This window comes from Carex rostrata, chromosome 13 (assembly GCF_964058835.1).
Source record: "Carex rostrata chromosome 13, lpCarRost1.2, whole genome shotgun sequence".
In the NCBI taxonomy this organism is placed as follows: domain Eukaryota; kingdom Viridiplantae; phylum Streptophyta; class Magnoliopsida; order Poales; family Cyperaceae; genus Carex; species Carex rostrata.
The window spans coordinates 1,414,369-1,436,917 of NC_135930.1; the positions used below are offsets into that span (position 1 = coordinate 1,414,369).

The window sequence follows — 22,549 nt, forward strand, 5'->3', positions numbered from 1 at the left end:
AACAAAATAAAAAATATATGTACCAGATTGAGATACATTTTATACATGTCTGATATTTTTTGTTGAAAATTTATGAAATTGAAACGACAATCAAAACTTAACTTAGTTTACAGCGTAAAAAACAAAAAAATTAGTTTCAATGTAAAAAGCTATAAAAATGAATTGTAAAATATTCAATATTTTGTCGTTTAAAATTTATGAAATTGGAAGGATAATCAAAACATAGCTTACAATATAAGAGAACAATAAATAAAAAATGTATGAGGTCGATTGAAATATATTTAGTAAACATTCAATATTTTTTCGTTTAAAAATTAGGAAATCTTAATGAAAACCATAACTTAACTTATAATGTAAAAATATAAAACTATATTATTAGTTTGAGATATATTTAGTATTGCACGTTAAATAAATGGACACAAAAATATATATTGAATATTGTTTTTTAAACCTAAAAAATTTATCACGAACTAGTCAAATATTACATCAACACTGTATTTTTGTTTAGTTAATATTTTTTTTCATGTGAGGTGGTCTCGATCGGTAGTCTAATATGTCATGACGTAATAATTTTTTCATCTTGTGAGGTGATGCGAATGATCACATCATGATGTCCACACGTGACCTGATCAAATATGATGTGATTTTGTCATGTTTAAATTTTTCTTTTTGTCAAAACAAAGAATATAGCTTCTTTTGTTTAATTTATTTGTTATCTATTTAAAGAATTTACTCGTGATATAATTAATTTGTGAAACTATTTGAAAATTTGAAACCTTTTCAAAATATCAACATATTTTATGTAAGTGAATCTTAGCCGATCATACGTATCACCTTTTTCGCTTCTTTATAAAATTAGTTTCAACAGTTTAATAAAATTATTCTTAATAGTCCTTTATACTACTGAAAATAATTTAAAAGAATTGCACCCCAACTCTCTGGATTTGGGGTGTCATGCATGAAGCCGCGTGGCAAGTATATGCCACGTTGGTCCTTTTTTATATATATAGAAGTTTCCAATTTTTATAAATAAAATCTTATGGTTTCTTAATTTCATATATAAATCCATAAAAATAATTTAAGAAAATTATGGAGTGTTACAGATAGAGACGGCAAAAGAACTCAAAAAGGGATCGTTATATATATATTTCATGATCTACATATATATATATGACAAGTCGAATTAGAAAATTATATTTGTTTTGTTAATTTTTTTAGTTCTTCTATAATTAACATGTATTTGAAGCAAGTTGAAGGTCAATTATTACTATGTTCCGATTTTTTTATTAATATCCAAAAAACAAATAAAATTTAAAAAATATACAAATCCCGAATAAATTTCAAAAAATACCCAAACCGGTTATCCAATAACCGGATTTGGGACAAATATCTGGTTAACGGATTTCTGGACTCAAAAAATAAATCCGGTTAACAGTTAACCGGAAAGTTATATTTTTATTTTTATTTTTATTTTTTTAAAAATAAAAAATCCGGTTAATGGTTAACCGGACTCATATTATTTTTTTTTAAGTTGTGTTTTTTTAAAACATAAATTTTTTTATTTTTTATTTTTTGTATTGAAATATTAGAAATGTTGAATATATTTCTTTAAAAATAGATGGAATACAATATAATTTGATTTATTAGAATGACTGCAACAAATAACCCGGATCAATATTTTTCAGGCCGGATTTTTCGCTGCTGTAAGAAAAATTAATATATTTCTTTATGTGTTATTGGAAAAAAATAAAAATGCTTAGATTCTGAGTTATTGATCCCGGTTCAAAAGTCACTTCTATGTAATCCAGAAAATATTGTGATCCTTCTAGGACATTTAATTTATAAAAAGTTGTATCTATTTTAATAATTCTTTTTTAATAACAATAATTAAATAACTTAAAGTTTTTGTTTTTTTTCAAAAATAGATACAACTTTTCATAAATTAAATGTCCTAGAAGGATCACAATATTTTCTGGATTACATAGAAGTTACTTTTGAACCTGGATCAATAACTCAGAATCTAAGCATATTTATTTTTTTTCCAATAACACATAAAGAAATATATTAATTTTTCTTACAGCCGCGAAAAATCCGGCCTAAAAAATATTGATCCGGGTTATTTGTTGCAGTCTTTCTAATAAATCAAATTATATTGTATTTCATCTATTTTTAAAGAAATATATTCAACATTTCTAATATTTCAATACAAAAAAAAACTTTTAAAAAAAAAAATATGAGTCCGGTTAACCATTAACCGGATTTTTTATTTTTTATTTTTTAAAAATAAAAATATAACTTTCCGGTTAACGGTTAACCGGATTTATTTTTTGAGTCCGGGAATCCGTTAACCGGACATTTGTCCCAAATTCGGTTATTGAATAACCGGTTTGGGTATTTTTTGAAATTTATTCGGGATTTGTATATTTTTTAAAATTTTATTTGTTTTTTGGATATTAATAAAAAAATCGGTACTATGTTGCTGGTTTTATTTTTGGATGCGTGCCTTTCATTATCGTTAATTGTATTTAAAATGTTCATGTTCCGTAGCATTATGTAATCAAGAAAATATGAAATTTAATAACCTATCCAAATTACTTTCATTGAGAAACTAATGCAAACTGAGATGGTGATTTAATTTCTCTTTTGACCTCAAAGGTAATTTAATCAACACCATATGAATATCTTTCATTATAGTGCCAAAACCCGTGATGTAAAATCACTTTTCATTGTCTTTCTTCACGCATCTTTTGTTTCTTTTTTCATACTTTTCATGACTTCTAAATAAGTAGCTTGCTTACTATATATAAATATCAATTTGATCTATTGAGTTCAAACTAAATTATATTAAAAATAATAGTATATTTGTTATATATACTATTTGAATATTAGAAATCAGAGAAAATCAATTATCAGATATCTAGACAAAACTATAGGACTATGGTTTAAAGAGATGAGCTTTTATTTCAATACAAGACTTCAGCTCAGAAACATGCCATACAAAAAATAAATTTTAAATATTTAATATTATAAAATTTATGTTAAAACTCAATAAAATAATGTAAAACTTAATTATGCGAATAAAAACAAAATAATAATAAAATATACAAATATAAAAATAGGTTGTTTAATGAAAGAAATCGATGTTATTTTTTTTCCCTTCCCAAAAAAACACTTTATATTTTATATCTTAAAGTATTTATATGAAAAGCTCAAGTTACTTAATTACACTAAATTCATAAGAATTTATACTTGTACTATAAAATATACATCATTGTTTTTTTTGGCAGAATTATTAAGATTTTAATTAGAAGAGAGATTGAAATTATAATGACACAAACAAATTATAATAAAAAAAATGTATTACAACTTGACTTAAATTACATAAAGAACTATCACACCCCGCGGCCACGGGTCGTAACAGTCCCCCGCCGTAAGCATACAACGCCGTGTATGCTTACAAGGCAATTAACAATTCAATCAAAACCATAAGCAATATAAACCAGTTTCTAAATATATAATCAGAGTACACAATCTGGACATAAATTAATACAACAAAAGTATCTCATCCGGATACCAACCATGAGGCCTACCCTAAATCTATATAACAAAACATATCTAGGGTCATGTAATGGTAAGCTACTAAGGCCTACTACTCGCGTGCCTCTCCGAAATCAGTCGCACCAGTACCTGTAAAATAACCCGAGGGATGGGGGTGAGAATAAAATTCTCAGTGCGAATTTGCTACAGTTTAGACTATTGGACTTGCAATCAGACTCCATATGCAGAAATGAAACCCAAACCAAAACAATTCAAACAGATATATATTCACAAATAACAGAATGCCAATGCTCGACAACAATTAATCAGATGAATCACAGTTAACGGAATTTTCAAGATGAATTTCAAACACAACACATATTTGGCTTAACTCGACTCATTAGGGCTTGTAGCAACTACAGATGTTCTTTCGAGCTGGACCCTTTATCAAACCCTCGTCTGTAGGGTTACTGACACCTACAAACGTTCCACCGAGCTGGACCATTTATCTGACACCCATCTTCAATTGCTTGGCTTAACAGTTATTAAGGTCTGGTTCAAGTCACATAAAAAAAATTCTCTTTTGAATCGTTTCCAATATTCGTAATATTCAATTGACCGTCCAAATGCATTAACAGGTAGGAGAATGCCACCGAGCCACAGACGTTACACACTAGTCACCTGATATCACATTATTAGACCTATTATTTCGACTTGTTTCCATACAAAAATCTATGTTTTGAACCAACAAATAGTGCCTTTTACATTTGAATATCCCTAGAATGTGGTACTGCTATGTTTTGGTTCTTACTTTGCAGGAATCAGGCGAAATCGGGTAAAATCAAGCAAATAGCAGACTTCAGGAAGATCTGATGCGAGTCGCATCCACCTGATGCGAGTCGCATCAAAGCCCAAAGCGACCTGCGATGCGACCCTCATTCCTCACTTGAAGACCAGATGATGCGAGTCGCATCCACCTGATACGAGTCGCATCAACTGTTGCCGCCCAATTCAAATTCAACCCGATAAGCCCCAAGTCAGATCCGTTGCCTATATAAGCAGGTCCTATGCCAGAATTTCGGGAGCTTTTTCCCCCTTTACATTCCAGATCACTTAGAGAGCAGAGATCAAGAGAGAAGAAGGAGATTGGAGCTTGCTTGAAGAAGAGGAGAAGAGAAGATTGCAAGATCCTCTCCAATCCACCTTGGATCTTCGAGCTTCATCATGATCTGCCTATTCTCTCTCTCTTTTATGCTTTCTTTCACCATGCTTGAGTAGATCTTTAGTTCCTAGGGTTAGGATGTAGTCTCTAAACTTTGTCTTTGAGTTGCATGTTGTTTTGATCTAAGTTTGAACTTGTGTGATTCATTGTTTGAGTATTCATTGATTGCTTGATTTTGATTGCTTGATTGATTCTTGATTGTCTACTGTTAGATGTCTATAGCATCTCTTCTAGTAATTTGGCCTTGATGTTTCTTGCAATTGTGATTTAGCATTTGAAGTAGATCTAAGATCAATAGTAGCCGAGAGGTGAACTTTCCATTATCGAAAGGTTGTGGATACTTCTAGCAAACCAGACAATCAATTTAGGTTAGATACCAGTAGGTGAGAGCTACAGGTTGAAGCCTCGCACAAGAAATCAACTTAGATAGGAACACATGTCAGCTCTGCTCGAGGGCCATGCGACCCGCATCAGAGATGATGCGAGTCGCATCATACGGGTCGCATCAGAGATGATGCGAGTCGCATCATACGGGTCGCATCAGAGATGATGCGAGTCGCATGATAGGTCCAGAGAAGGCAAAGTTTGGGATGAAACCTGAAACCCTGGTAGCGCCTTTTATCATTGTTCAAAACCAAAACCTTTAATTGCTTTCATTTACTGTTAATTGAATTGTCACTTGAAATTAGGAAATATAAACAAACCAAACCCAACTTTTCACACTTCTAGTACCTAACTCAGATTTGTAAGAATTTAGACTCGAATTGTACCGTCCCTGAGGATCGATACCTGATTTTACTATATGAGCAGGGCTGTGCACTTGCAGCCTTAATCGAGAGTAACTCAAGGTTTTAAACTGGTACAGTTAGCTGTACCTGAAACTTTGTAGCATACTTTTGTAAGCGAACATCACCCACGATTCCAATTCACACATCATAACATAATCACCCTCCCTCGCCCCAACCAGTACTGGGAAACATTGAGGGCCGTTCACCTAAGACCATTAGGATCGTGGGAATCAAAGCCAGCATACAGCCATACTTTGCAAATTCATTTGGATCCAAGTGCTTAACTTCGTAAATCCATTCACATACATAGTTCGTGGTGACTTTCAATCAAAATCAGATCATAATAGATCGACACAACCAACAACCATACCAGCATGCAAATCACTCAAGTCACATAAATTCAAGTTTAATTTGATTGGGTTATGCAAATGCTTTACACAATTCAATGATGCTGTCACACCCCAAATCCCGGGTCTGACAGCCTGCCGCGTATATTAATTAAGGCATATATATATGCAAGGCAGTGGATCTTTTATATGCATTACCAATATCCTCATCTGCTGTATCCATGTAATAAACCTAAAAATGACCCAAAGGGAGGGGGTGAGAATAAATTCTCAGTGCGAAATTTGCCACAATTAGATTATTGGACTTGCAATCAGACTCCATGTTCAAAAATGAAATCCATACAAAATCGCATTAGCAGTTCTATAACAATATATATATAAATGAATGCATGTACTCGACAACAATAATCGAATGAAAAACAACTTAAGGAATTTCCAAGATGAAGTTCAAACAAACACATTTTTGCCATGACTCATTTTATTATGGCTGGTAACATCTACAGATGTTCCACCGAGCTGGACCCTTTATCTAACCCTCATCTGTAAGGTTACAGACACCTACAGATGTTCCACCGAGCTGGACCCTTTGTCTGACACCCATCTGTAAATGCTTTGGCTTAACCATTTACTAAAGTCTGGTTCGAAGTCATAAAATGAAAATTCACATGAAATAAATCAGAATGTCATCATAGTTAATTGACCATCCAAATGCATTACCACGTAGGGTAATGCCCCGAGCCACAGACGTCACACATAGGTCACCCACAATCACAATCAACATATACATATAGTCACCCACCCCTCGTCCCAACCGATACTGGGATACCTCGAGGGCCGTTCACCTAAGGCCATTAGGATCCTGGGATCAAAGTCAACTAGCAGACTTTGCAAATTCATTCACATATCACCTCAAAGTTAGCTGATACAGCTCAACCTTGCCATTTCATTCACATATCATTTCACAATCATCAATTTGTGGTGACCTTTATCCATAGTCAATTCATAAGAGAACAATCAAAATGACAACCATACAAATATGCAAATCAACCATATCACAACAATTCGGTCTTAACTAGATTGAGTTATGCAAACAATTCACACAATTACGATTATGCAACTAACAAATATGCAACAATGAAACAAACAACATGACAATTCCAAGTATGCAACAATCAATCACACAACATGACAATCGAAAAAGATAATTTAATTTCTGAAAATGAAACATCAAACAAGTCCAAGAATCCTGCACCTGATTACGACGAGCGTACCGCTTAGTTATGGATCAGACGTCTCGAAATGTCCCGCAAAGTCTTGCTCGACCGAGCCTACACCTATATTACATGTACCCTTGGTTTAACCTTTGTTCAAATGATTGCTTGAGTTGTATTAATCTCTTTATACTTTCCTTAACAAAATTCATATATTTTGGTGTCAACGCTTTCTTCATTGGTCTTAATTACTTAACCTCTCTTATCAATTATCATATTCACGTTTGGGTCCTCTAGACCATACACAATTCCAATTTGGTAACAATTCCTTTACCGTCTCACTATTTTGGTTCTCGTAACAATTCAATTTGCCGATTAATTAAGCCCTAATTTGGTCGAAAATTGAATTAATCGCTCTATGTCAAGGTTGAGAAAGAGGTTTACCGATTACAAGTCTAATTGGTCGGATTAGCCTAACCGATCAACAACATTTCCAAATTTTGGATTTGGTACCAAAAACCCTAGAAATGGGAATCCAAAATCGAGGTGAAATCAGGAAAAGAATCGACACATAAACAACCAAGGAGGCTCAAGGAGCTAGTCTACAAGTAATTCAAACACAAATCTCGGGTTTCAAACGAAAAACCCTAACAATGGTGAAATTCGGATTTTGAGGGAGAAGAGGAGAGAAGGAATACCAAATAGAAGAGCTAGATGAGATCCACGTCCAATTTCTCGTTCCTACCTTCAATTTCCCGAACTTTCGTAAATAATGGAGCTCTCTCTCTCTCTCTTTTCTCTTTCGGGCGGAACACACACCAGGCAGAGAGAAGGGACAGAGTGAGAGAGAAAGAGACACAGAATTTTGCTAAATAGACCCTCACATTGTCGCATAAAATGTTATAACGTTTTGGTGTAAAACGTAGGAAATAGTGTATAAAACGCATAATTTAGTGTATAAAACGTTATAACATTTTAATTGAATCCAGCATTCATAAAATTGTCATTTTTATCAAGTTTTACAGTGAAAAACGTTACATAACGTTTTAAAAACGTTACATAACGTTTTAAAAACGTTACATAACGTTTTAAAAACGTTACATAACGTTTTAAAAACGTTACATAACGTTTTAAAAACGTTATAACGTTTTACGATTTTTTTTTTTTACAGATGTAACAGATGCAACAGATGCAATCAATGATATTCAACATGACAAACGAATACAGAGTTTAATTCCTGAAAATAAAGTATCAAACAAGTCCAAGAATCCCGCACCTGGTTACGACGAGCGTACCGCTTAAATTATGGTTCAGACGTCTCAAAATGTCCAGCAAAGTCTTGCTCGACCGAGTCTACACCTACATGACAAGTAGGCCTGGTTTAATTCGGGTTCAGTGGTCTATACGTTTACTTTAGTTTGCTAATAGTTTATACATTCCTAAATCAATTCTTATGCTTTGGTATCGATTCTTGTCGGTTCCTTCTTTCTTATTAACCATCTCTATAATTGAGCACATTTGCATCTAGGCCCTCTAGCCATATACAATTTCATTTTGGTAACACTTCACTTATCATTTCACTATTTTGGTTCTCGTAACAATTCGATTTACCAAGTGGTTAACCCTAATTTGGTCAAAACCTCAAATTAACCGTTAAACGTTCTAGCAATTCAAGATCAAGAGGCAACCCTACCGATTACAAGTCTAATCGGTTGGATTAAACAAATCAATTCACGATTATGCCCAATTTCAGTTTTGGCACGAAACCCTAGAAATCAAAATCCACAAATTGGAAGGAAATCGGGAAAAAGATTGACAAATAAACAAGCAAGGAGTGTAGAGGAACTAGTCCATGAGCTATTCGAACAAAAATCTCGGGTTTAAAACGAAAACCCAAGAAATCGAGAAAATTTGAGATTTCAAAAGAGAGAAGGAGAGAAAGGAATACCGAATCGGAGAGTTGGGAGAGATCCAGGGGCGCTTACTCGGTTCCAGTTTTGATTTCTCGCAACAATCGGGAGCTTGGGCGGGAAAGGAAGCTCTCACGCTCGTTTTCTTCTCTCTTGGGCGAAAATAACATAAAAATGGGGAAAGTGGGCTGTGGGGAGAGAGAGAAGGTTCGATTTGGGTTTTAGGGTTAAAAACACCCCGAGTGCGGACGCACTCAATTCAGTGCGGGTCGGCCACCCGCACTCAGCACTTGGAACAGATTTTCAGCAGTTGAAAATACACATAAATATACACGAGTGCGAACGCACTCATTTTCAGTGCGAGTCAATCACCCGCACTCAGTCCAGTGCGGACGCACTCAATACTTGGTGTTATTCTTCAGCACAATTTGGAAAAGTCCGAGTTTAGTGCGGACGCACTGAGACTCCAGTGCGGGTCGGCCACCCGCACTCAGGACTTGGTCAGAATTGGAGGAAAAGAGAAATTGGAATCAATGCGGGTCATCCATCCGCACTCACAGAAATTTCAAAGGCAATTTAAGGAAGACAGAAGTCAGTGCGGGTCAGTCACCCACACTCATTACCAGTGCGGACGCACTGGGCCTAAAAAGGTTCAGAACGTCAAAATTTCGACGCGGTCTCGATTCACACTTAACTTACTTATTTAGAGGAACCTTAATTAAGGTTTAGACTTCCATTTTGTTAGAACGATTTTCGATTCTTGCTTTTAAATCATTAAAAATTTATTGTAAAAATTTTGTAACGTAACAAGAACAATGACTTATTTATAACAAATAGATTCTCTGAAAAACTATCCTTCATACTGATAACAAATCAACTTATTTAGAACATTTTCTTCTTCATTGAGCATATGAAATTCTCAGCATGCTATTTAATTCATTCTTACAACTTCTAAAAAATATATAATTTGTGATAAAATCATTAATGATACACATAACAAGAATAAAAACATTCATGTTATATTGTGTTAAATTAGTGAAAATATAATTTTTAGAATATTAATTTTCTATAACAAAAATATATTTATATTTGATATTTTTTTGAGATAATATCAATATATTTGGATTCAAATAATGCTACATATAATAGGTTTAATTATCAGTCGTTCAGAAAAATGTACCTGCCATCAACTATTTCTGTCGTAAACGCAAAAAAAAAAAAAAAAATCTCGAATAAATAAATTCGAGAAAATTTCATCAAATTCACCTCTCTCCATTTCATCTTAAAAGGGAACCCTCCATTTCATTTATTTGACTTCCAACGCAAGTTCCAATTTGTCAAGGCTACGCAATCAAAGAAAATGATGGTTCCATTAATTTTTAATTATGGATATATGAAGGACCGGTACCAGACAAAAATTATGTGTTAAGGAAAAAATGATATAATTGATAACATTTTATTTCATCAGCGATGAGCTTTGAGATGAGTGCATGAAAATTTCGTTGGATAAGAACTTAACAGAATTGGACGGATATATATTTCAATTATCGCTAAAGAATAAGAAACTGGTCGTTGATCTGTACATGTTCTCCCTTGGCTGGTCTAGCTAGCTCGCTCCTTCTTAGCTGCTCTCGCACCGTTGTTCTCCCTCTACAAGAGATCCCTTCAGAAAACTCTGAGAAAGATCGATGCAAAAGGATCAAGATAAAATTAAGTTCGATTCAAGAGATTATATTCTTGCCTCAAATTCCCTAGCTTGTTCAGAAATATTTGAGAAAGCTCTCTCAACTCAAGTTCAGAATGACAGCAAGATCGAGAGTGATTTTGTAGATTGAAAGCAAAAGGGGTGTCACGACACAGATCGATCGGAGAATTGTGCCCCTGTAATTTCAAAGCTCTAACGGAGAGTCGAAGCGTACACTGTTTTAATGTTTTCATCTCTCTTATTCATATAGCGACTAAATTCTGCACAAATTTGAAGTCCATCCGACATCTGTTATAATGTAATATAGCTTTATTCATGACTCATATATATATATCTATTCAACAATTTTTTTTTTCATTCCTTTACTTGATTCATATAGTGTTCAATAAAATGGATACGAGTAGGGTTTTATTTTTGTTTAGTTTATCGTTGTGTTTTTTTTTATTAACATAATAATAGGTTAGGCTATGAAAAAAATTCATATCTGACTCATTTTATATTCGTTGACACCGTAGTTTCGAATTTAAATATCAATATAACCGTGTAACTTTTCACATATTTTTTTTCTGAAATGCTAGAAATAAAATAATCGGCGTATCTATTTCAGTAATTGAGATAATGAACTCTTAATTTGACTAATAAATATTTAAGGTGTTGGCGTCTTTGTACAAAGAGAGAAAAAAGAAGAACAGAAAAAACACCAAAGATGAATAAAAACAAACACAAATTATTTACAAAACATGATTGGTAATTCAAAATTTTCATCTATATACTCATTTTTTTCTCCTTTTATTTCTTTTAATTTTCTTGAATTCTCCACCAAGGAAACTCACAATTACATATCCTAATCAGAATCACGTTGCCCTTACTAATCACATATATATGAATATCTCTTGTCAGTAACCTGAATTTTACAATAAGCATCCAGAATTTTATTTGAAATACCGTACTTAATCTCAGAATCACCATGGTCCATTGCTACTGTAACTGCGAGAAATTTGACTTACTAAAATTTTAAAAACTTAGGATTATATCAGGAGATATCATCTTCTTAATCTTTTGAATCTGACAATTGACAAATTTTCCTAACTAATTTTTTGCAATTTTATTTAGAAATACTCCAAAATTTCATAGCTAATTGCAAATCATCTACCCTTGAGAGTCTTATTTATGTCAGCTTTCTCCATCATCTTATTTTGTTTGCTCTTTTTGTTTAAAATTAATGTCTCAAGTTTGATTGTTTGTCATTATAATAGGTTGATCAATGTTTAGGTGAGCTATTTAAACACTTTTGGTTCTGGAAGAAGTCTACATTTGTATGATTATAATTCTAATTGTGTTCCTTATTAGTCTAATTAATGCCATGACAAATTAATGAGCATGAGGTTGATCATGTGCTCTTCACCTAATAAGATGTCAGGTATAAACAATGAAATTGAGGGGAAAAAAACTGGCGCCAGTAAATGAATTTACATTTTTTTGCATTAATTTAAGAATACTTACATGAGTGAGTCTATGGTACTATGCATATTACAATTTGGCACCGTACTACGGCTCTATATTTGAGTTTTCAAATCCTAACGGTCGATCCGAACCGTTCATCTTGTTCTCCATATTAATATGTGTTTGGAGACCAAATTTTACATTTTTTGAAATTTTTTTACTATTTTTTTAGATTTATTGAAAATCACTGTTTTTGGATGGTCCAGAATTTTCAGATCAAGTGATTTTCTAAATATCTAAAAAAATAGTAGAAAAATTTCAAAAAATGTAAAATTTAGTCTCCAAACACATATTAATATGGAGAACAAGATGAACGGTTTGGATCGACCGTTAGGATTTGAAAACTCGAATATAGAGCCGTAGCACGGTAACAACCCGTGATATGCATAGTACCATAGACTCACTCATACTTACATTCATGTAATTAAAATGCTGCCTCTGCGAGAGTAACTATTATATATCTATTGGTCATCCGTTAACCGTAACAATAAGATAAAAGAATGAATACAAATAAAATTATTCTAAACAGATACAAATGTCAAGACATGTCCAGAGACTAGTTCATAATATATGTATATATATCAGTGCAAATCCCTGCTTGAAAACATTAATTGGCATCTTTGGTATATTATGTTCGCTGTGTCTAGTCTTTTGTGTGGCGAGTGATTTACTTGCTGGATAGATTTTGCATTGTTCTCGCTCATGATTGCACTGTATGTGTTAAAAAAGTTATTAGTGAGATTTCAGTGATCCCACGTTACAATCTTTCACATGAGATGATGTGACAAGTGCGGATGTCACGTGACATAATTTATCACATTATAATTACAAGTGGAGTGATCAAAATGGACGTGATTGGTTATTGTTAATTACTTTTTTCATATTTTAAATTAGTTTTCTAGAAAAAAAATATATATATTAAAAGAATATGAATTATTGAAAAAATATTAAAATAAAGAAATAATGTTGAAAAATTTAGTCACATTTCACACGACGTGATGTGATGTGACCAGATCTATTGACAAATCTATGTTGAAATTGAATTTTTTTTAATTCGATCTAGTACTAATTGTTTAATGTGTCTACTCCTGATTCGATGTAGTGCATACTCCTAATTCGAGTTAGTCCGATTTTTGAACCGATCTCTTTTGAGTTTTGATCGATTATGTGTATTTCGTTTTTTCGGATATGCGATACTCTACTTCGTAAATAGCATGAAAGAAAAGGTGATAACAAGACAAATTGGTGGAATCTATATATTATTACAATTCTAAGAAATGAATTGGCTAAACTTTGTGTGCCTTTTATTATCCAACACTTATATTTCGGTAATTTCTTTTTCTAAACTTTGATTTCAATTTGCTAATTGGCTAAGAATAGTCCCACTTTGAATTGTGTCAAATGAATTTTTAACTAACTTATTAAAAATATTTCAATACTGTATCACTTGATTTTATAATTATAACATTTTTATAATAAATAGATATAGAGATGAAGTTATAATTGTGTATCTGATAAGTTAATGGTTTTGAACCTGAATAGTTATTTGAATCCAATTAGTGTCTTACTCTGACCGAAATTATGGATTCGCCCCTGACCAAATCAATTTGCGTGACGTATGCATTTTCGATTGAATGGAGACACATCACGCAATATACGAATCACGTCACGAAATCGAGATATGTAATATAACATGCCGCGGCGTACTGGTGACATGTGTTGAAACTGGTAATGAAATGACTAATTTCCATCACTGTTGACGTATATAATTAAAAAGTTGATGTAGATTAAAAAAGTAAATTCAACGTCTAGATACGGCTAGGGCTGTCAAAAAAGCTCGTGGCTCGCCTCTAGCTCGCTCGATAGTGGATCGAGCTGTTAACGAGCCAGCTCGGCTCAGGCTCGGGCCAAAATAAACAAGCTGAGTCAGAGGTTAGCTCAGACTGAGCCAGCTCGGCCCATTAGCTGATTTGTGTGTTGATTTAAATGTTGTATGAATTGGCTTGGTTGTTGCATGAATTTATAATATTTAGTGGACTGTTGCATAAATTGACTTGGCTGTTGCATGTATGAATGAGTTTTCTTATTTTATATTTTTTGAATTGTATAATAGCAGTCCAATAAAGCCCAGTGAGCCAGCTCGTCAACTCGCGAGCTAGCTCGGGCTGGCTTATCACAAGCTGAGCCAAGGCTTTTGGCTCGGAAGACCTAGGTCCAGCTCAAGCCTAAATTAACGAGCTGAGCTACGGCCCAGCTCGGCCCAAGCCAGCTCGTTTACAACCCTAGATACGGCCACTTAATTTATCTTTGCATCTTAATAATATAATCATAATAGTTGTATAATCGACACATAATTACCATTGAATAGATATTAATTTGTTTACTACACAATTCAAATTTATTGCGATAGAAGTTATATGTAATGATGTACATGACAAGTCAAATTAGAAAATTATATTAGTTTTGTTATATTTTAGAGAAATTTAGATATATACCCATCATAACTTCTTCAATTAGATATATATTTCCCCATCAAAACTTCAAAATTAGTTATTTCCCCATATAAATATGATTATATTATAAATATACCCATTATTCAATTAAGTCAATTAAAAACACTAATTAATAGTAATAGAGAAATAAAAGGACAATTATACCCTTAATTAAAAACATCTTATTGATGGATCAAGGGTTACAGAGGTTCAGTAACGAAGAAACAGTTCAGCCAAACAATGTTAATAAGAAAAGACACAAAGAAAATATGAGAAAAACGATAAAACAGAAACAAAATTCTAAGGAGTGACCATCCTTGTTCAGTTTGTATCTGGCATAGAACTTCGTCTACCAGTTGCCTCATAACCTTTGATTCTTCTCAGAAAATTCACCATATCTCTCCCTCCAAACGAAGAATTGGGACGTTAGCAATATCGCTCTTTCCTTTGTACCGTAAACATTATGCACTATTGCCTTTGTGGTAGCTTGTATACTTAATCACTTGCACAGAAATGTTTTGCTCTGAAAGGACTTGATTTGTAAAACAAGTAACCGCTTCAAAATCCATTTTGCACATGATACATCTATTGGGCAAGTATGAACCCCTTTTGCTAAGTTATCGATTACTAATATTCTATTTAATAACAATAACCAGCCAAACACCTTCATTCGTGGCGGGGTATTGAGTGCACATATTCTGTTGACAGTAGATGCTAATTTTTGGTCCATCATTTATAGCCGTGTATGCCGATTTCACCTTGAACTGCCTGTCTTGCTCCACCGCCACTGGATGTCATCCTTGGCTTGTGGGGACAACTTTATCTGGGAGAGATTCAATAGAAGGAAAGCACGGAAATTGACTAATTTCTTCGGCTAGACATTTCTACGAACACTTGAAGTGCATGAATATGTGTAGTTAACAAAACAGAACGTATGGGAGAAAAGAACCAGCACCTTCAATTGCACAGTAAACAAAACCTTTACCGGTGCATGCTAACCGTCTCTGACATTGTAATTTCTCAGTTAGATTCATTTCAGCATTTTGCGTTTTCTTAAATATTTGGAACACCAGTAACCTTGAGGACCATGTAATTTGTCAGTATCTTTGCAGGTGCTCGAATGCTTCTCAACACCAAGGACACAAGAAAAAAGTAATGATACTAAAAACAAAATATAATATAACAAATTTGTTGCAAATTCGATAGAGAACCAATCATTTTATATTGCAAATTCAATACAGGTAAAGCATAAAGACCATATAAGATCAAACATACATGATCAGTGTTTTTAATGTAAGGGTATAATTGTCCTTTTATTTCTCTATTACTATTAATTTGTGTTTTTAATTGATTTAACTGAATAATGGGTATATTTATAATATAGTTATATTTAGATAGGGAAATAACTAATTTTGAAGTTTTGATGGGGAAATATCTAATTGAAAAAGTTATGATGGGTATATATCTAAATTTCTCTATATTTTAAGTTATTCTATATTTAGCATGTATTGAAGCAAATTTATGGTCAATTAGTAGTATGTTAGTGGTTTTATTTTTGGATGCGTGCATGCCTGTTATTATCGTTAATTGCATTTAATTAGTAATATATTATATAGTTAATTACATATTAATTTGTTTATCACGCAATTCAAATGCACTGCCGATAGTGATTTCAATATAGACGGCGAAAGAAAGGAAAAAGGAGAGTTATAGATATATATATGTCATGATCTACATGACAAGTCAAATCAGAAAATTATATTAATAAAATTACTTTTATTAAGAAACTGATTCAACCTGAGATGACGATTCTTCTTTTGAACCATGAATATATCTTTCGTTACAGTGCCAAAAGCTGTGATGCAAAATCACTCATTTATTGTTCTCTATTCACGCGCTTTTTGTTTCTTTGCATACTTTTTATAACTTCTTAATAACTAGCTTATCTACTATAAATATAAATTTGATCACCTGAGTTCAAAATAAATTATATTTCAACTTAATTTATAGTATATTTATTATTTATAATATTTATATATTAAGATATCAGAGAAAATCAATTATATGATAAATTTCAAATTTATGATAAATATGATAAATTTCAAAAGGATACAAGAGTTAATATATATCAATACCATATAAGAGTTAAACTTATTTATAATTATCACAATTGTGATTTATCATTATAATTTACTTTAAAACATGCATTAACTGCAATCACTTGTTAATACATGTTGTCTATACTTTTTTCAAATAGACACCAAAATCTCAAAATAATCATTCTCTAAATATCTGAAAAAGTTCAACATAATAATTGTGCATAATAAGGAAGTGTTTGAAATAAATAAATTTTCTCAAATAAAATTACAAAAGGAAAAAAAAGGAAAAAATGTCAGCTAAATTAATTTAAAAAATAATTAAGATACACAAATTCACAAAAAACTTATATAAAAAATTTGGAGTTAGAAAAATTATAATTGTGCAAGTCTTTTATGGAAATCATTAATTTTAAAATTAATATTTGGAAAAATTTATGTAATACATAATTAAAAAAGAAATCTTATAGAAATACAAAATTATGATTTTTTTTCCTAAATTTTTCATAAAAACATTTACACGTGCATATTATAACAGTGATTTTTATGGCCTTCTCTTCTTTCCATGCGAAGTAATAATGCAATTTTAAACAAATCTTAAAAAAATAAAAAATAAAAAATAGACATATCAAAATTTATAATACGAATGACAACAAAATAGTGATGAACTTTTTTCAATAAAAAATATTTTTTTCATGGAAAAAATTGATGTCTTTTTTTATCTTCCAAAATAGCCGTTTATATTCTGAATCATAAAGTATTTATACTGAATGCACAAGTTACTTTTACTAATTAACAGGCATTTATACTTTGACTATAAAATATTTACCATTTTTTTGCAGCATTATTAAGACTCTAGAAGAGAGGTTGAAATTAGAGTGAGAGAATTTTTTTTTTTTTTTTGAGAAAATATTGTATTCCAACTTAACTTATTTTATATATAGTACAATAATGACTTATTTAAAAAAAAATAGATTCTCTAAAAAGATAAATAAAATTCTAAAACTAGCCTTCATACTAATTCCCGAAAAAAATTTCTTCATTGAGCATATCATATTTTCAGCATGCTTTTTTAATTCATTCAAACAACTTCTAATAAAATATATATATATTTTGAGATAAAATCATTAATGATACACATAACAAGATTAAAACATTCCAATTAAATTTTGTTAAATTGGTAAAAATATAGTTTTTAGAATTTTAATATTTTATAACAAAAATATATTATTATTTGATAATTTTTTTTGAAAAAATATCAGTATATCTGGATTCAAATAAAGCGACTTAGCAACATATAAGATGTGTAATTATCAGTCACGGAGAAGATGGTACCCACCTGAAATTTATGACGTAAACGACAAAAAAAAAGATAAAAAAAATCTCGAATAATAAAATTCGAGATTGTTCCATCAAATCATTTTCATGACTCTCCCAATTTCATCTTAAAAGGGAACCCTCCATTTCATTTCTTTGACTTCCAAGGCAAGTTCCAACTTATCAAGGTGATGCTACTGGAGAAAATGATGGTTTCATTTTTAATTAATTCTTGATATAGGAAGGAACGGACCTATATATAAAGTATTATTTTTTAAGGGTAAATGATCTAATTAATAACATTTTATTTTGATATAAATATTGATTTTCTGCAAATAAATAATTTTCTTAAATAATAAAAATTCTTCGATGTTAAGAAAAGAATAAAACATTAATTTTCTGCGCACAAATAACAAGTTTCTCATGAATGACAAAACTGATTTGCAAAGAAAATTTTGGCAGTTCAAAGTGGTACTGAGAGCTGCTTAAATTCACTTTTAATTTTTTTTTAAGGATTTATGTACTCTAGAATTTTAAAAATCAAATTACATGTTTCTCTTCCAGTTGATAATAAAGTTCAATGCTAGAACAAGTTGGAACAGTTTATAACATATTCAATATGGAGAGTCGGACTAATGTCATAATGTTATAATTTCAACTTAATTTATATCGAGTCGATCTTTGCAATTTCGAAGTCCAAATAGTAGATCTGAACAGCTCAAAATATTTGCCATATTAAAATTTGCTTAGAGACCAAATTTTATATTTTTAAAAATTTCTTTACTTTTTTTTTTAAATGTACAAAATCACTATTTTTAGATAATTCAAAACAGTGATTTTGTAACCGTCTAAACAAATAGTAAAAAAAAATCAGAAAAATATAAAATTTGATCTCAAAGCACATTTTTATATGGAGATTATGTTGAGCGGTTCAAATTAACTATTCGGGCTTTGAAATCGCAAAAAGTGACTCATTATAACTTAGGCTGGAATTATAAGCCGGACTCTGATTATAAATAAATATTTTTTTTCCTATCAAGAAACATAATTGCAATTTTGAGAACATATTTTTCCACTAAATCTAAATGTAAAATAGCTACTGACTATGTTTATAGCGTGTACTTGTACGCAACAACACATTAATTGTTAATAGCTATATTTACTAAACAGAACTCTGGTAAAGATTTTTCTGGCAAATACTTGGCAAATTTGCCAGAAAGTCAAACAATAATTGTAAAAACATTTATGACAGTTTCTAAGTTTGCTTTGATCAGATAAATTGTTCTGATAATATCATCTGCAATTCTACATATATAAAGTGGTCCCTAAATATCTGAAATTCTATATATAAAACACTATTGAATCTAATATTCTACTTAGAAGACCGTGTTTGCGGATTATACAAACACGGTTTCGTATATATACTAAATTCAGATAGTAGTGTTATTGCTGAGCTGAGCAATAGCAGCTATTTATGCCTTGCTGAGCTGGTAAAGATTTATCACAAACACACTACTTAGAACAACACACTACTTATGCCTTGCTGAGCTGCTATTGCTCAGAACACTTCTAACACTTCTACTGGTGTCCAAATGACGGCTATCAATGAGAGCAGAAAGTGTGATTTTACCACATTTGCTGTTGTCAAGTCTCTCAAATTGTTCGCATATTAGCATCACATCCTTCTCCGTTATCTTCCCCATCTCCTTTAGTTTATACACCACAAACTCTGATTTTCTGAAAATAATCCACAAAACAAAAAAAAATTGCATCATGTACCACAAAAAAAAATTTACCAGCAACAAAAACAGATAAGAGGACTTGGGGCCAAAAGAAGGGTAAAGATTTTAACAGAGCAGTTTTGGCTTCATACAATGCACAAACCATATGCAAAGCTATTTTGATTCTACAGTCTGTGCACTGCATGAAGCCACAACTGCTCTGTCAATCTATTTACTCCAAAAGGCTAATACGGTGACAACGAAATTGGTGCTCAAAAGCCGTTGGTCGTTCTTTCTCTTGATTTAAATTGAACCAAAAGTAAACTAATTTGGTCATAATATTCCCAACATGAGCAAAGCAACTCTTGGGGGACCCGAAATTGGTTCCTCAAACGATTGGTCCCGAAAAATGATTTATCCTTCTATTTTGTCATTAAAGATAAGGATTCTATTTTTTTGTCCTAATCAGTGCAATCTCTATCAATTACTTTTCGCACATACTATTCAAATTGTAGAATGGACTGATACTATATGAGCTCAAATTTGGCACTATGACAACGAAATCATTAAATATGTGGGTCACAAAGCTGCAATAATTTTGCAAATCAGATTCAAGCAAAACTTTAGATAATGTTGAAATTTAGTAAACCATATAAATTATTTAAATAAAAAGCCAAGACTTATTGAACTTACGTGACAAATCCATTATGATCAATATCAGCTTCTAGGAACTCAGAAATCGTCATGTCTCTCGACAGAACAAAATTTGCAATCTTTCGATGCCTCTTTTCGATTCTCATCTCGGCCAAGTACAGAAATGCCCTAGCAACCGTAAGAGTTGAGACCAACAACCAAATTGATGCAAATACCCTTCCTGGCATTGTCTTGAATGCCCGGTCACCATACCCAACTGTCGTAACTGACATAACAGATAGGTATAGTGCATCGAGTCCGTTAAGGTTTTCAATGAAGCAGAGAACAACTGCACCGATGCCCACACAGAGGACGACCACACCAAGAGCAAGACCAACCTTGAGACGGATTCGCATTCGGCCCTTTTTGACATCTACTATGTACCGGCGTGCCAGGTCGTGCGCATGAGGGTGGTCTGGTTTTTTAGCTGCTGTTAAGAGAAGAGATTCCTAGAGATTCCAGAAAGTAACATTTCAATTTAAACAAGCAGCACTAAATTAACACAACTATTGGAAAACATAATTATCAATCCACCAATTTTATACAAATTTATATTAAAAACAATAGTCACATTGAATGGTAAGTGGTAATAAATTGTTTATATTTACTGGTAAGACATTAAAGTCTGGTAACACGTACTGTTTACCAGAGATTCAAAACATGTCTGTTCTGATACAATGAAGCAGAAAATGAACAGCAAAAATTTATAAAGTTTGCACCTTTTGGTCCTTTTCTATTACTTCTTTTCTATTACTTTAGAATCTTTCAAAACTAAAAGGCAAGTGCTTAATGTGAGCAAAATATTTAACAGAGCAGTTTTGGCTTCATGCAGCGCACATACTATAGATCAAAACACCATTTGTGCACTGCATGAAGCCAAAACTGCTCTATTAAAATCTGTACCCGGTACAATCCTAAAATAAGGATACCTGTAGATCAAGAACAAAGGAGACCATGCCAGATAGCAAAATATCCACGAACCCAAACCCGATAATCACAAACAGAATCGAGAAGATCTTCGCCGCAGGTGTGGCAGGCGTGATATCGCCGTATCCAATTGTGCACATGGTGACAATACAGAAATACAAAGCATCTACAATCGGATGCGTCGAATCCCCCGTAGCATCGAAATTATCCGGCGCGATTGTGAAAACAATCACACCGAAGCAGAGGTAACATGCGAGGTAAATAAATGCGCTTCGTACCACTGCAGGCCCCACAGGTGCCATGTCAGCATGTTGGGTTTTGGAATCTTCTTGCGGGAGAGAAGAGTTGTTGAGAGGGGACATTGAGGGTGCGGTGCGGCATCGGTGGAGGTTGTTAAGGTGATGATTGTTCTTGGATGAGAAGAAATTGTCATCGGCGGAGGAGGGGAAGAGAGGAGAATGAGGGGTGCGGGGAGAAGGAATGGGGTGGTTAGGGTTAGGGTTTGTAGGTGGTCCGTCGTCTGAAGGAGAAGGAGAGGGACCAAAGATTAGAAGAGATTTTAAAGAAGGAGAGGAAGGGTAAGGGGAAGAGGGGAGTTCAGAGTCTTCAGGGAGAGGGGTAAGAGAGGAGGAGAAGAAAGGGGTGGAGGAAGGAGAAGGAGAGGGAGGAATGGTGATGGAGTGAGATGGGGAATGGGAAGAGGAGAGGAGAGGTTCTGTTGTGGCCGAAGCCATTTTTGCTGCCGTTTCTTTTTCTTCCTTTCTTGTTTTTGTCGTCTTGTTAGAAGGAGAAAGAGGTATCTTTTCTTGTTTTGGATTTTGTGGGGGATAGGGATTTGGAAATGGTGAAGAAGCATATGAGATGAGACGGAGTTTGCGCCGTAGATAGATTGGTGCATGGACTATGGACCTGGTGTAATAATTAAATAAAATAGAATTGGTACTCAATGTTGAATAAATTATATTTATTTATAATTGCATTCAAATCTTATAAAAATTATCACGGTATCAAATTAATTTATAAGTAATTTTCTAATTATGAAAGATACATTTGGTTATCGAAAATCATAAGTCTTTATCA

At 32.6% G+C, this 22,549-nt stretch overlaps 1 protein-coding gene across 1 annotated transcript; it reads right to left on the reverse strand.

The window, feature by feature from the left end:
* Positions 1 to 19,458: 19,458 nt before the first annotated feature.
* Positions 19,459 to 22,296, reverse strand: KCO6 (Ca2+ activated outward rectifying K+ channel 6). Its single transcript, XM_078314122.1, has 3 exons — positions 21,472 to 22,296; positions 20,543 to 20,991; positions 19,459 to 19,865 (listed from the first exon to the last, which is right to left on the reverse strand). The coding sequence occupies exons 1-3, from the start codon at positions 22,201 to 22,203 to the stop codon at positions 19,658 to 19,660; spliced, it is 1,389 nt and encodes a 462-aa protein (XP_078170248.1). The 5' UTR covers positions 22,204 to 22,296; the 3' UTR covers positions 19,459 to 19,657.
* Positions 22,297 to 22,549: the final 253 nt, after the last annotated feature.